We start from the raw sequence: 12,155 nt of genomic DNA on the forward strand, positions 1-12,155 counted from the left end.
TTGGATCAAGGATTCCTAATCTGCAGAATGGTTGCTGTTGAGCTGGCTAATGTACTTAGACTAGCAGTCATAAGCCCAAGAATCACACAAATGCTACAAGACATTCCAACCCTGTAGTCAGTGGCCAAGAATGATAAGAGCAAAAGGCTCGTATGGAAATACTGCTTCTTTTCCAAAGCAGAAAGTGGTCTTCTTACTCGGGTCTTACTCAAAATTTATTAAATATTGTAAACTTTAATATTTAATTTGTTAACATTAAAAAACAATTCCCTGCCAATGCCAATATTTCATAGGAGAATATTCAGAAGCACTCCCCAACGGCCATAGGATCATCCCAGGCAGAGAGAGAAAGAGCTCTCATCATTGTAAAAATAAAAGTGAAAATGGGGACATCAAGTTGGTTATTTCCTTGGAAAGAAAAAGTGGGATATAAGCAGGAATGGGGGCTGTATCGAGAGAGTGTGGGTTATGGCCGCTCTGCAAAGTAGCCCAATATTGTTACATCCATTTTACTGGGGGTGGGGTGGGATGCAGAGTTTATGACCACTTAGCAGTGTAGCAATCTCTTCTCCTGCTGCTCTTGCCATTTGGGGAAATGCAAGTTAAAGTTGATTGCATCAGCGGTGCAATTAATCAAGGGCAAGAGCGGGTTGATGGGAGCCAGAAGTGAGATTAAGAGTTTCATTGGCAAGATACAATCACACACATCAGGTCTACTCATCATGAAACAACAGAGGAGTAGAGATGGTATAGAAGTTTCTCAGAGGCCAGGTCTACCTAGCTTGGAATTTACCAGAAATGGTAGTCCGTTCTCAAACACTAGTTTTGTATGTACGGTATGTATTTTGCCCTCAACCTGGAAAAAATCCTGCAGACGCCCTGGTGACTATTGGTTACATGTTAGGGGTCTGAAAGGCCTGCTGTGAAATTTCTCACCCACCACCCTCCGATGTTCTTTTCAGGCAGTCCGTCCTTCACGCCCTAGGTTCACACTGTCAATTACATTAGCACAACTGCCACTGCTAAAGTAGACAGACACCTTGTGGGGCAACATCAACATTCATTAGTTCCTAGTCCTACTAGCTAATTTCCATTGATTGAGAGAGCTGCAGTGCTGAAGTCAGGTGTGGTTAAGCAAACCAAGGTTTACAGCAGAGCTGGGGTACCTTGGGCTCCACAGATGTTACTGAACTACAACTTCCATCCTCCCTAGACATTGGCCATGCTTGCTGGGGCTGATGGGAATTGGAGTCCAACAATATCTGGAAGGCTACAGGTTCCCTGTCCCCGGTTTACAGCAAACAACTAAACAATTCTACGAAATCTCACAAGGGCCAAAAGAAAACAGCAACCCTTACAAAGCAAGGAAAAGGGCATTTATTTACAAAGGTAATAATAACACATAAACTAGCTACAGAACTTCGGCTACGTTGCTGTTTAGCAGAACAACATTTTACAAATGGGAGCGGAGGTAATGTAAACACGAATATTCTATTCACAGGATAAAAAAAAACTTTGTTGCTGCAAACAGATTTAAATAATACTGTGCAAGACGTAAAAGTACCAAGAACATGAAATTGCAGGTGAGGGTGTCGGAAATCTTTTCAGAAGGACATATCATCACTCCGCTGGGAATGAATTTCATGAGTGCTATTGTACAAGCTAATTTTTGTAAAATTACAGTTGAGAGCGTCCTTCAAAGTAGACATTAAAAGTCAGTTTTGTTGTTTTGTAGTTAGAATTTAGGGAGACAACACATGTTTTGAACTCCACTTAATATGAGTGGAGGACGTTCTGCCATGTGATCATAAGCATATTTATTCGGATAAATATGCCCTATGAAGCGTGCATAGGATTGCAGCCTTAGTTTTATTCAGTCATAGAGAATGACGTCACAGAACATTGCCTACACACTACCATGTTGTGACAGTTTTAAACAAGCTTAACTGTTGCAGCTCCCCCCCCCCCCAGATTCCTGGCATGGGTGCTGAGGAACATGTTAAGAGTTCCAGCTAGTCTTTCTCATAGAACTTCACTTTACACTGCTGTAGGTTCGTGAAACTACCAGATTGCATTGCTGAAAATGACGGAAAGGATTGGGTATGTATACAGAGACGATGTCACGTTAGTTCAAATGTGTGGTGTGGATCTGCCCAACTGTAAGAAGTACAGTTTATTTCAATGGAAAGATTAAGCGTGTCTTTTAAAATAACCTCCACTGAAATCAGTGGGTCTTTAAAATCCCTAACTTCAGTTGGATTAGAGGGGCGTGGAACCCCACACTCTGTAATAATACAAACTCACCAATCTTGCTTTTTGAACCATCCGGCAATTATTCCGCTATATGTGGAAGGAAATGCTTTGGCACAGAACTAATAGGGCCATGGCAAGTTTGGGCATTTCCTCCTCAGATCTGTGACTTTATAAAATATACGCTATTTCTAAGGATGGTCGAATGCTTCCAGGATTTCCTTCTGTGAAGGCAGTTCGAAAGCAAGCTATTGACCTTTTATTAATAGGTAACATCTGCCCCGCAGACAGAGGTGGATTTAGGAGTGCCTGAGTGGTTCGGTTCCACTGGGTGCAGAGCTTCAGGGGCACCACAACTATGATGTAGAATGAAATTATGGTGCTGAAATTTGAAACCCCCCAGTCTGCCATTGCCCACAGATCCCTTAACTTAGCTACCAAAAGATGTGAAGCTGTATATATCACATTTTAAAACCTTCAGGTAGGTAGCCGTGTTGGTCTGACACAGTCGAAATATATATTAAAAATAATAATAATTGACCAGTGACGCCTTAGAGACCAACTAAGTTTGTTCTTGGTATAAGCTTTTGTGTGCATTCACGCTTCTTCAGATACCTTGTCCTTCCACTAAGAATCTCAGGACAGCACCCATAGCCTCATCCCCATTTTCTCACTAAAACAACCTTGTGAGGTAGGTTAGCTTGAGAGAGTGACTGACCCCAGGGAGCCCAGCAAGATTAACGGCTGCGTAGGGACAAACCTGGGTGTCCCCAGTCCTAGCCCAACACACTTAACAACTACACCACGGTGATTCTCACGAAAGTGCGTATTTTTGGTTTATCACATTGAGTTATGATGAGGAAGTTCATCAAAGCAATGCACGACATTATCCGCCTGTTAATCTTGCAGAAAACATGTGGTTGCTCTTGCTCTGTTTATACTTTGGGTTTCAGGGAGTTCACCAGGCTGTAGGATCTGTTGATTTTCGCCTTTCGAAAAATGTAAATCAATAGGGCTGCCATGGGCCCAGCCGCCGTTGCTAACGAAGAAACAGCAATGATCACAGGAGTCACGTAATCTGGCTCTTCTATCCTCTCTGCAGAAATCGGGGGGAAGATAAAGAAGTTGAGTGAAGTTGAGTTATTATATCAGTAGTGCTACCTTAAAGACAATACATCTTCACACAGAGTAGCCAATGTACTGCCCTACAGATGATGTTGGACTACAACTCCCATAATCCCTGACCTTTAGTCACGCTTGCTTTGGCTGATGGGAGTTGTAGTCCAACATCATGCAAAGTGTTCCATGTTGGTTAGCCCTGTCCTAACAAAATAATTCCCTTCCCTTCTGAATTTAACATCACTCTTGCTCCCTCCTCCAACTCAATTGTTTGCATCATTGTTAGGGATGGAGGAAAAATTCAATTTGGTACACCTTTATAGTCAAATCCACAAAATTCGCACTTTCTGAAACAATATGTTCAATATGAATCCTTCAAAATCCACACCTATCCGAATATTGTGATGTAAATAATATTGACAAAAATGGATAGGCTAGGTCAAAAGTGTGCATAGAAATGAAGGTATTAGTAAAAATAACATACAAAAATGCAAATTGCTTGCAAAAATGTGCACATTAAAAGTGCAAGCAAAAAAGTGTTTGCTAAGAGAAATTCATGCTAAAATGGTGATGAATTTTCTTGTGAGTTTCTTTTAAAAAACACAAACACACAAATTGCTGCAAAATGTGGAGAACTGAATTTAAGACTGAAAACTGGAGAAACGGAGAGAACCAAAATGGACAGTTTCTTCCACTGCTACATCTTCTTGAGTAAAGAGACATAATAAATCACCTAAACTGTTGCCGAAGACATGGTATTTCTGTTTTTCCTCCCTTAAATTATTTCCCATGGTTTAACTTCTTTGTCAATTTTGCTGTACTCTTTTCGGCATGTCTTCAAAACAGTTTTTGTTCAGACAAGCACATCCCGACACTTGGATGTTGTTCGGGTATCATGCTTCATTTTTATTTTTATTATTAGTTTTAATCTATTTTTATTGAGGATCCTAATATTTCTTGTAAACCACCTAGAGCTTATACTGCAACTAAGTACAGTGGTACTTTTGGATGCGAACGGGATCCGTTCCGGAGCCCCATTCACATCCTGAAGCGAACGTAACACGCAACTGCACATGCGCGGGTCGTGTTTCGCCGCTTCCGCGCATGCGTGTGACATCATTTTAAGCGTCTGCACATGCGCAAGCGGCGAAACCCAGAAGTAACACGCTCCGTTACTTCTGGGTCACCGTGGAGCGCAACCCAAAAATATTCATCCCGAAGCTACTTCAACCCGAGGTATGACTGTAGTTAGCTCTTTGGCTAACTCAGGTATTGATTGACTACAACTCCCATGATTGCCACATCTCTGGTGTGAGGAGACAATAGTTGGGGAGGGGCAGTGAATTACTTACCTTTGATTATTTTGTCCTCTTCTGTACTGTTTCCAACATCATCAACTTTCACTGCGTACGTGATCGTATTGTTTCTGGATGCTGTATACGTTGTAAAGATTCTTCCGTTTGTGGTGAGGGAAGTTTCCTTTTCCGGATCGTCCCCTTTGCTGTCAGTCACTTGATGTTGAGTATTATAGGTTGTGCTCTTAATGGCAAAATCATCCACCTCAGTAACAGTTTCAGTTTGATCTGTTAATGCTGGAGTGGAGGGTGACAATTCTGGAGTGGAGGGTGACAATTCTGAAGCAGTTGGTGACAATTCTGGAGTAGAATGTGACATTTCTGGAGTAGAGGGTGACAAGACTGGAGAAAAAGGGGGATATATTTAGTGGCATTCATAATCAATCCAGATAAAAAGGTTGAGTTACACTGTGCAAATACTGTCAAATCAAGAATCACATACATATCTCAACTTTTCAAATATTTGGCAAACATTTGAGCATTCAGAGCTGGGGAGTATTCCAGCACTAAAAACTGAAGAGAAGGATTTAGCAGGCAAGTCAATTTCATCTCTGCCCTTAACCAAAAGTGAAGAGCACACAATCTGGCCCTAGAAATCAAAGCTGAACTTGTTTCGCTGTAAACCTTTATTTACCTTGAACAATTATTTCCACAGTTCTGCTTTCTTTCCCAGCCACGTTAACTGCTTCACACTCATAAAGTCCCATAGCTTCTGCCTGTATGGCTTTTATGGTTAAAGTAGCACCTTCCAAAATGAGCCGAGAGCCTCCGTTCAAAAGCTGCTTTTTCCAGAAAACCTTTGGGGTGGGACTCCCATAGGTGGAACAAGTCAGAGTTACGGTGTCTCCTTCCTTCACAGTGCTAGAAGGCACAGAGACAATCCTTGTATTCCTTGGTCCATCTGGAAAACAAAATGCAAAAAGGATGCACTTTATCCAAGCCTTGACTAAAGATGTGAGGTGTGTTCTGCAGATACCCTGGCTGGTCTTAAGACAAACCTCACAACCTTAGCCCCACAGCTAGAATATGGAGATTTGTTTTTTCATTTATCTATTTCATTTATTTACACCACACGCTTCAAAGCAAAAGCTTTCACGAAGCAGCTTATGCTAACATCAGCGCTTTCCAGAACACGAAGGTCTTCTGCTAAACACATCTGAAGGCAAGAAGAGGAGTGCTTGGTCAGTCTTGACCTGTCTTACAGGGCAAGGGCACTCAGAAATATGATACCGACACCATTCTGCCCTGTAAGAAGGAAGAGAGGGCTTGGGGAGAGGGCTGTTTGTGTTTTTATTTTTATCTGCCAGAGAGTCAATCGCAAAACTGTAGAGCTCTAAAACTCAGTTTGGGTGCCTCAGAAGAAAGGCAGCATATAAATTCATTGAGTAAATTACAAATAAATAAAATAGATGCTAAGTATTGCTTATTTATTCAAACTTACATTCCACACTTAGTGTTTCTGCCCTTTTGACTTCCCCAAACTCATTCTCTGCTTCACACTCGTAGTCTCCTGCATCATCAGGAGTCGCTCTAGGGATGTGGACGACTCCATCCTTGCTATCAAGGACCACTTTTCCACTGGCTGATTTCCTCCTTATGGTGACCTTGGCAGCAGGGTTGCCCTTTGCAAGGCACTGCAAAGTAACACTTTCTCCTTCCTTAACTGACCCAGCAGGAAGGATGGAGAAGTCTGGACGTCTGGGGGCATCTACGAAACAACCACGTTGCAAACCTGTCATTAGTGTATGTTGTTAAACGTTTTCATTCAGTTCAGTAAGTTTATTGTGCTAGCCCAAAGCTCTGACCATTACATTATAGTGTACAAAATACAAACATAGCAACAATACAACCAACACCAATAATATAAAGGAAAGAAAAATCAGATTAAACATCTGGATCTCCAAAATAGATCATAGCAATATCATCTAACTCTTTCCAGTTTTAATTTTCCTTTTGCAGCCAGTGCCAAAAGATCTACTTCGTATGTCACAAAGCATTAGTGTCTCTCAAAAGAAATTGATATGTATGTATTATTGCTTCCATATGGTTTATTTATTTTCTTTACTTATCAAGGTGTACTCATCGCTTAATTGTAGTAAAAACCAGCAAGTGGTTTACATTAAACAATGGCCAAATCAAGAGCCAAAATGGGATAGATTTATTATTACAGTCATACCTCTGCTTACGAACTTCATTCGTTCTGGAGGTCCGTTCTTAACCTGAAACCATTCTTAACCTGAGGTTCCACTTTAGCTAATGGGGCCTCCCACTGTTGCTCTGCTGCTGACACACGATTTCTGTTCTCATCCTGAGGTAAAATTCTTAACTACTTCTGGGTTAGCGGAGTCTGTAACCCAAAGTGTTTGTAACCCTAGGGCTTGCCGATCAGAAGGTTGGCGGTTTGAATCCCCGCAATGGGGTGAGCTCCCGTTGCTCGGTCCCTGCTCCTGCCCACCTAGCAGTTCGAAAGCACATCAAAGTGCAAGTAGATAAATAGGTACCACTCTGGCGGGAAGGTAAACGGCGTTTCCGTGCTCTGCTCTGGTTCGCCAGAAGCAGCTTAGTCATGCTGGCCACATAACCCGGAAGCTGTCTGCGGACAAACGCCGGCTCCCTCAGTCTATAGAGCGAGATGAGTGTGCAACCCCAGAGTCATCTGTGACTGGACCTAATGGTCAGGGGTACCTTTACCTTTACAGTGTGTGAAAATGAAAACTAAGTCACATCCACACTGATGATGGTGATGATGATAATGGGATAATTAATCAGTGCTGCACCCTAGGTCTTGATTCTCTCCTGTACATATAATGTATCCCTGAATACCAATGGTCTCAATTTACTTACAGTTAACATGCAGTATTTGTGTTGTTTTCCTCGCCTTGGGCTCAAACTCCATCTCATCAATTGGCAGTTCAGCTCTGCATGTGATTTCTTTCCCATTATCTTCTTCACTGGGAGTAAACGTCATGCTCGCACTTTTCGTCTCGACAGATTTGATAAGGGGTTCTCGGGAAAACTCTGTCATCCGACGAACCTCCCCTTCTATCTCCAAGTAGATCTCCAGTCGGTCAGCGGGATACACTTTAGGAACACGGCAGGTGATAGTGGCTGGTTCCCCCAGAATAAGCGGCTGGCTGATCTCTATAACAGGATCACTGGGGAATGCTAGAAATAGAAGGAGAAAAGGTTACTCGAGAGAGGCTCAAAGTGGAATGTCTGCATGTTGTGCACACACCCTAGATTCAGGTTTCTGGTGTTTTGAGTATGATCTGCTTCTCAAGTTAAGACCTATCACAGCTGAAGGAAAACTGAAGCAGCGGTGAGGGGGTTTTCATATGCGAATTCTTCCCTGACAGAAAGAACTTTCCAAATTCTGCATGTTTGTTGAACAAGTACTCATTCAGCTGCATCAAAATATGAAGGACCCACTTGCTTCCGTGTATTTAGAAAGCAACACAGAAAATTTCTACAATGTGTTTTAAATAATAATGGCTCCATCTGTACAGTGGGACCTTGGTTCTTGAACTTAATCCGTTCCGGGAGTCTGTTCGACAGCTGAAACCATTCAAAAACCAAGGGGTGGCTTCCGATTGGCTGCAGGACGTTCGGCTTCCGAAAAAGTTCGCAATCCGGAACACTTACTACTTAGGTTTTCGGCATTCGGGAACCAAGCCATTCGAGTACCAAGGTACCATTGTACTGGGGAATCGTCCCCCCTCACTGACAATATTCAATTGGAAACTCTTCAAGAGCTTGACTGTGCTCTGTTCACCTCCTGCTCACTTCAATGAGGCTTAAGAAGGATTTCCATGGAGATTTTGTTCAACACAACCTATTCAGTATGTTAATGCACCCTGCAGAGAAAGCAGGTAATGGGAAGTTTTTTCTTCCTCTCACACAATACCAGAACTCAGGGCCATCTAATACAGTGGTGGGTCCAAAATTGCTTAACTGAACTTTTTTGAGGAGGGGGTGCAGGCCCCCAGTGGCGTAGCATGGGAGGTGCAGGGGGGGCCGGCCGCACCGGGCGCAACATCTGGGGGGGGGGTGCTCGCACTCGCAGCTCTCTGCCCCTACCTGGCTCACTCACTCTCTCTCACTGCAGTGCTGGCTGTGCGAATCCGATCCGAGCCGCCGGGTCACCGCCCACTGTGGAGGGGAGGGTGCCTGGCGTGCGGTGCGGAGAGAGAGCGAGGGACTATCTGGGGGAGGGACAGTGCAGCAGGGGGGCGCAAATTACTTGCCTTGCCCCGGGTGCTGACAACCCACGCTACGCCACTGCAGGCCCCTCACCCCAGGAGAATGCTACTCAATTTATTCACACTGTATAAACTGGTGTGCAACCTCTCTCTGTAATCTGGATTGTCTTGAGCAAAGCAAACAAACCCAGAAACCAGCATAGATCAAATGAGACGCGCGTGGAACAATGAGCACGTTAAATCCTGGATCTAGACCGTGAGAAAAGCAAGATGCAACTAAAACAGAAAAAACAAACCGGCGCCAAGGGTTATAGCTATTAGTAGGTTGAAATGTGATTGTTTCAGAGGGTTGTGCAGGAATACTACTTACAGTAAATGTCAATTTGCACCCTCCGTTGTTTCCTGACCTCACCGCATCTAGTGTTGCAGAGATATTCGTGCTCGTTTTCAAAGCCAACCTTCATCGTTAAGACTGAGCTGCTTCCCCGTTGGCTCACATTTGCACCTAACGGGAAGTCAAGTTGGGTCCTCCAGGAAAAAGTGGGGCGATCACAGCCAGTTGTGTTGCACCATAGCTTCAGGTCTTCACCGATCTGTGCGGCAACTTGGTGGCCGGGCACAATGTCCTCCACCTCAAATGCTTTAGCTGAAAGAAGAGGGAAAGAAACAGGGTCAGTCTCTTCAATTCAGATAGGCTTTATATTTTCCTCTAATGGCATTCCCCACCATATAGGCAATGTCTAAATCCATCAGATTGTCTATTCTCAACAAGTCATCTCCAGTCCAGACCCCATTGAATTCAATGGCACATTCTGCCAAGCAAGACACACAACTGTCTAAGCAAATACTGTACTGAGTTTCAGATGCCTGGGGTTAAATCTACAATTGTGACAGTTTATAAACCTATACAAGTTTATGCTTGCTGGCGACCTAAGATCCACCTGTCACCAACTGCTTTGAACAGCCGACAGCAGGTGAATTATTGCCCCAAAGGCCTTGTTTAATTCATTTCACTTGACCTGTTTAATACACAAATTGATTTTGCATACAACTGTAACAGCATTTCTAAAATTGCATAAGTACTTGGGCAGGAATTCCAATGTAAAATTACCTGGCTGGGAATATGCCCCATTGAACTCAGCAAGATTTAGGTTGCAATCCTAACCCCACTTTCAATAGGACTTACTTCTGAGTAGACATTCTTAATTCAATTCAATAGGACTTACTTCTGAGTAGACATTCTTAATTCAATTCACTAGGACTTACCTCTGAGTAGACATTTTTAACAGACATGGCTACCTACTTCAAGTAAGTCTTACTGAATTCAGGGGAAATAATTTATGCTATTAATGAAACACAGGCAGGATCAGACTGTCAGCACAATCTTATGCATGAAGTCACTAATTCTCAGGAGTAGGGATGGAGGAGAAATTTTGTTCCGTTCACATTTAAAGCTGAAGCAAATTCACGCTTTCCAAAACAAAAATGCATGCAGCTCTCCTTCAAAATTCGCACTTACTTGAATTTTGCAATACAGTTCGCCGAACAAAAAAATGCATATTTTGTGGGGAAGTGTGCATAATAATTAATATATTGGTGAAAAGAACTTAATTGCTTGCAACAATGCATATGTTAGTTAAAACAGAAATTCACACTAAAGTGCAAAATGTGGATAACTGGAAAAATGATAAACAGGGATAACCGAAACGGACTGATCCACCCCTACTCATAAGTAAGTTCCACTGCAGGTTTTGCTCTCAAATAAGGATTAGAACTACCCCCTTATTAAGGGGCTTCTTCTGCACCTAAATAATTTAGATTTATCATTGAAATTTCTTCCTTGCGCGAGTGATGCTATTTTGCTGAAACCATTCATTTATAAAGTAACAGTTTAAGTGTCTCATACTGCTAGACTGAGCATGCAATTTTTTAAAACATGCCTCACATCGAACAAACTACAGCTGTATGTTTATTTTCTGAAGTGAAGGGCAGGGTGGGCAGGCAAAGCCGAAACTCAACAGATAGCAATGCTAGCATATATCTAAAAGCACAGAATTCCCGCCTCCTGAAAAATACCAAAGCAAAGCACACAACTCACAAGTTAGGACAGACATAAGTAAAAGCGCAGTCAACGCTGACGAAGTTCCTCTTGACATTTGGCTGCCTCTCGTCTTAAACCGTTATCGAGAGGGAAAAGGAAACCAGTCTCAAAACCTTGATGCTGCTCCTTCTGAAGTGAAAGCCGAGGCTTTTGAAAGTATTTGCTCCGAGAGGGAAAGCAGTGTGAGGAAACCCCATCCCTTTCTTTTTTATATACAGTGAAGGAGGGGCGGCTGTGGGGAAGGGGTGAGGTGGGCAAGACAAAGTTGGAATTTCCATGCCGGGAAACCCCATAAAGCAAGAGTGAAAAGTGAAACTCCCCTCAGTGAGGAGTGGACTTGGACTCGCTCCCTGGGCTTTTCTCCCTCTTCCTGAGCTATATTTTGTTTCACACAAAAAAACCCCCTGACAACAGCATGAAAGAAAAGCAAGAGGTTCTCTGTCAAGAAGGGAATGGGGGGGGGGGGGGAGAGAGAGAGAGAGAGAAGGAGAAAGGAAGAGAAAATAAATTTAAGTGCAGGAGAAAAATGAAAATCTAACAGGAAGGAATTTTATTTTTTTCCAATTTTTTAAATTAATTTTCAAAATTTCAAAACAAACAAACAGACATAATATACATCCTGTTTAAATCTTGGTAACATTATTAAGTGACTTCCTCAAATCCCCTTGGTTGAATTTCATATCATTTTAACAGTTCTCCAAAATCGATTTTCTCAAAAAATTAACTTGATCACATAACATCTTTCATTCTTTCTGATTTAACTTTAAACATCTTAAACCTTATCCTTACATATTTGAATCCTTAGCCTATCTATTATTTGCAAGCATTCCCAATTAAGTTATCTTAATATAGTTAGCTAAATAGTCTTTAAATTTCATCCATTCTTCCTGATACTCCTCCTCTTTCTGATCGCGGACTCTTCCAGTCAGGTTGGCCAGTTCCGAAAAATCCATCATCTTCATCTGCCTACAGGAAGGAATTTTAGGGCTTGTTCTACCGGGGGGAAATGGTGAGGAAAAAGGGTTAAATGACCCTAAATGACTTCAAGTGACAACATATACAGGACTTTAAGTGAGCCTCTTTCTTTCTCGCTTGGTTCTAGTACCCCCCCCCAAACCCCTTGCAAAGAGG

General features: G+C 42.5%; 1 protein-coding gene across 2 annotated transcripts; it reads right to left on the bottom strand.

Moving 5' to 3' along the window:
* Positions 1 to 1,354: 1,354 nt before the first annotated feature.
* VCAM1 (vascular cell adhesion molecule 1) lies at positions 1,355 to 11,365 on the bottom strand. Of its 2 annotated transcripts, none has more exons than XM_083445211.1 (7): positions 11,022 to 11,365; positions 9,294 to 9,569; positions 7,569 to 7,889; positions 6,166 to 6,432; positions 5,359 to 5,625; positions 4,722 to 5,066; positions 1,355 to 3,346 (listed from the first exon to the last, which is right to left on the bottom strand). In XM_083445211.1, exons 1-7 carry the CDS (start codon positions 11,077 to 11,079, stop codon positions 3,186 to 3,188), a joined length of 1,695 nt encoding a protein of 564 aa, XP_083301337.1. In that variant the 5' UTR covers positions 11,080 to 11,365; the 3' UTR covers positions 1,355 to 3,185. The 2 variants fall into 2 exon arrangements, with proteins under 2 accessions (XP_083301337.1, XP_083301338.1); XM_083445212.1 differs by having other exon boundaries at positions 9,294 to 10,104; positions 10,162 to 11,363.
* Between the last annotated feature and the right edge of the window lie 790 nt (positions 11,366 to 12,155).

Source organism: Podarcis tiliguerta (genome assembly GCF_965153285.1).
Source record: "Podarcis tiliguerta genome assembly, chromosome: 6".
NCBI classification, from domain to species: Eukaryota; Metazoa; Chordata; class Lepidosauria; order Squamata; family Lacertidae; genus Podarcis; species Podarcis tiliguerta.

Bases quoted from the DNA above. Each gene is read 5' to 3' on its own strand.
- VCAM1 (XM_083445211.1), bottom strand. From the start codon at position 11,079: ATGTCAAGAGGAACTTCGTCAGCGTTGACTGCGCTTTTACTTATGTCT. The intron at 9,570-11,021 runs GTGAGTTGTGTG...CTCTTCTTTCAG, and splicing joins ACTTATGTCTGTCCTAACTT to CTAAAGCATTTGAGGTGGAG. The intron at 7,890-9,293 runs GTAAGTAGTATT...TTCTATTTCTAG, and splicing joins GGTGCAAATTGACATTTACT to CATTCCCCAGTGATCCTGTT.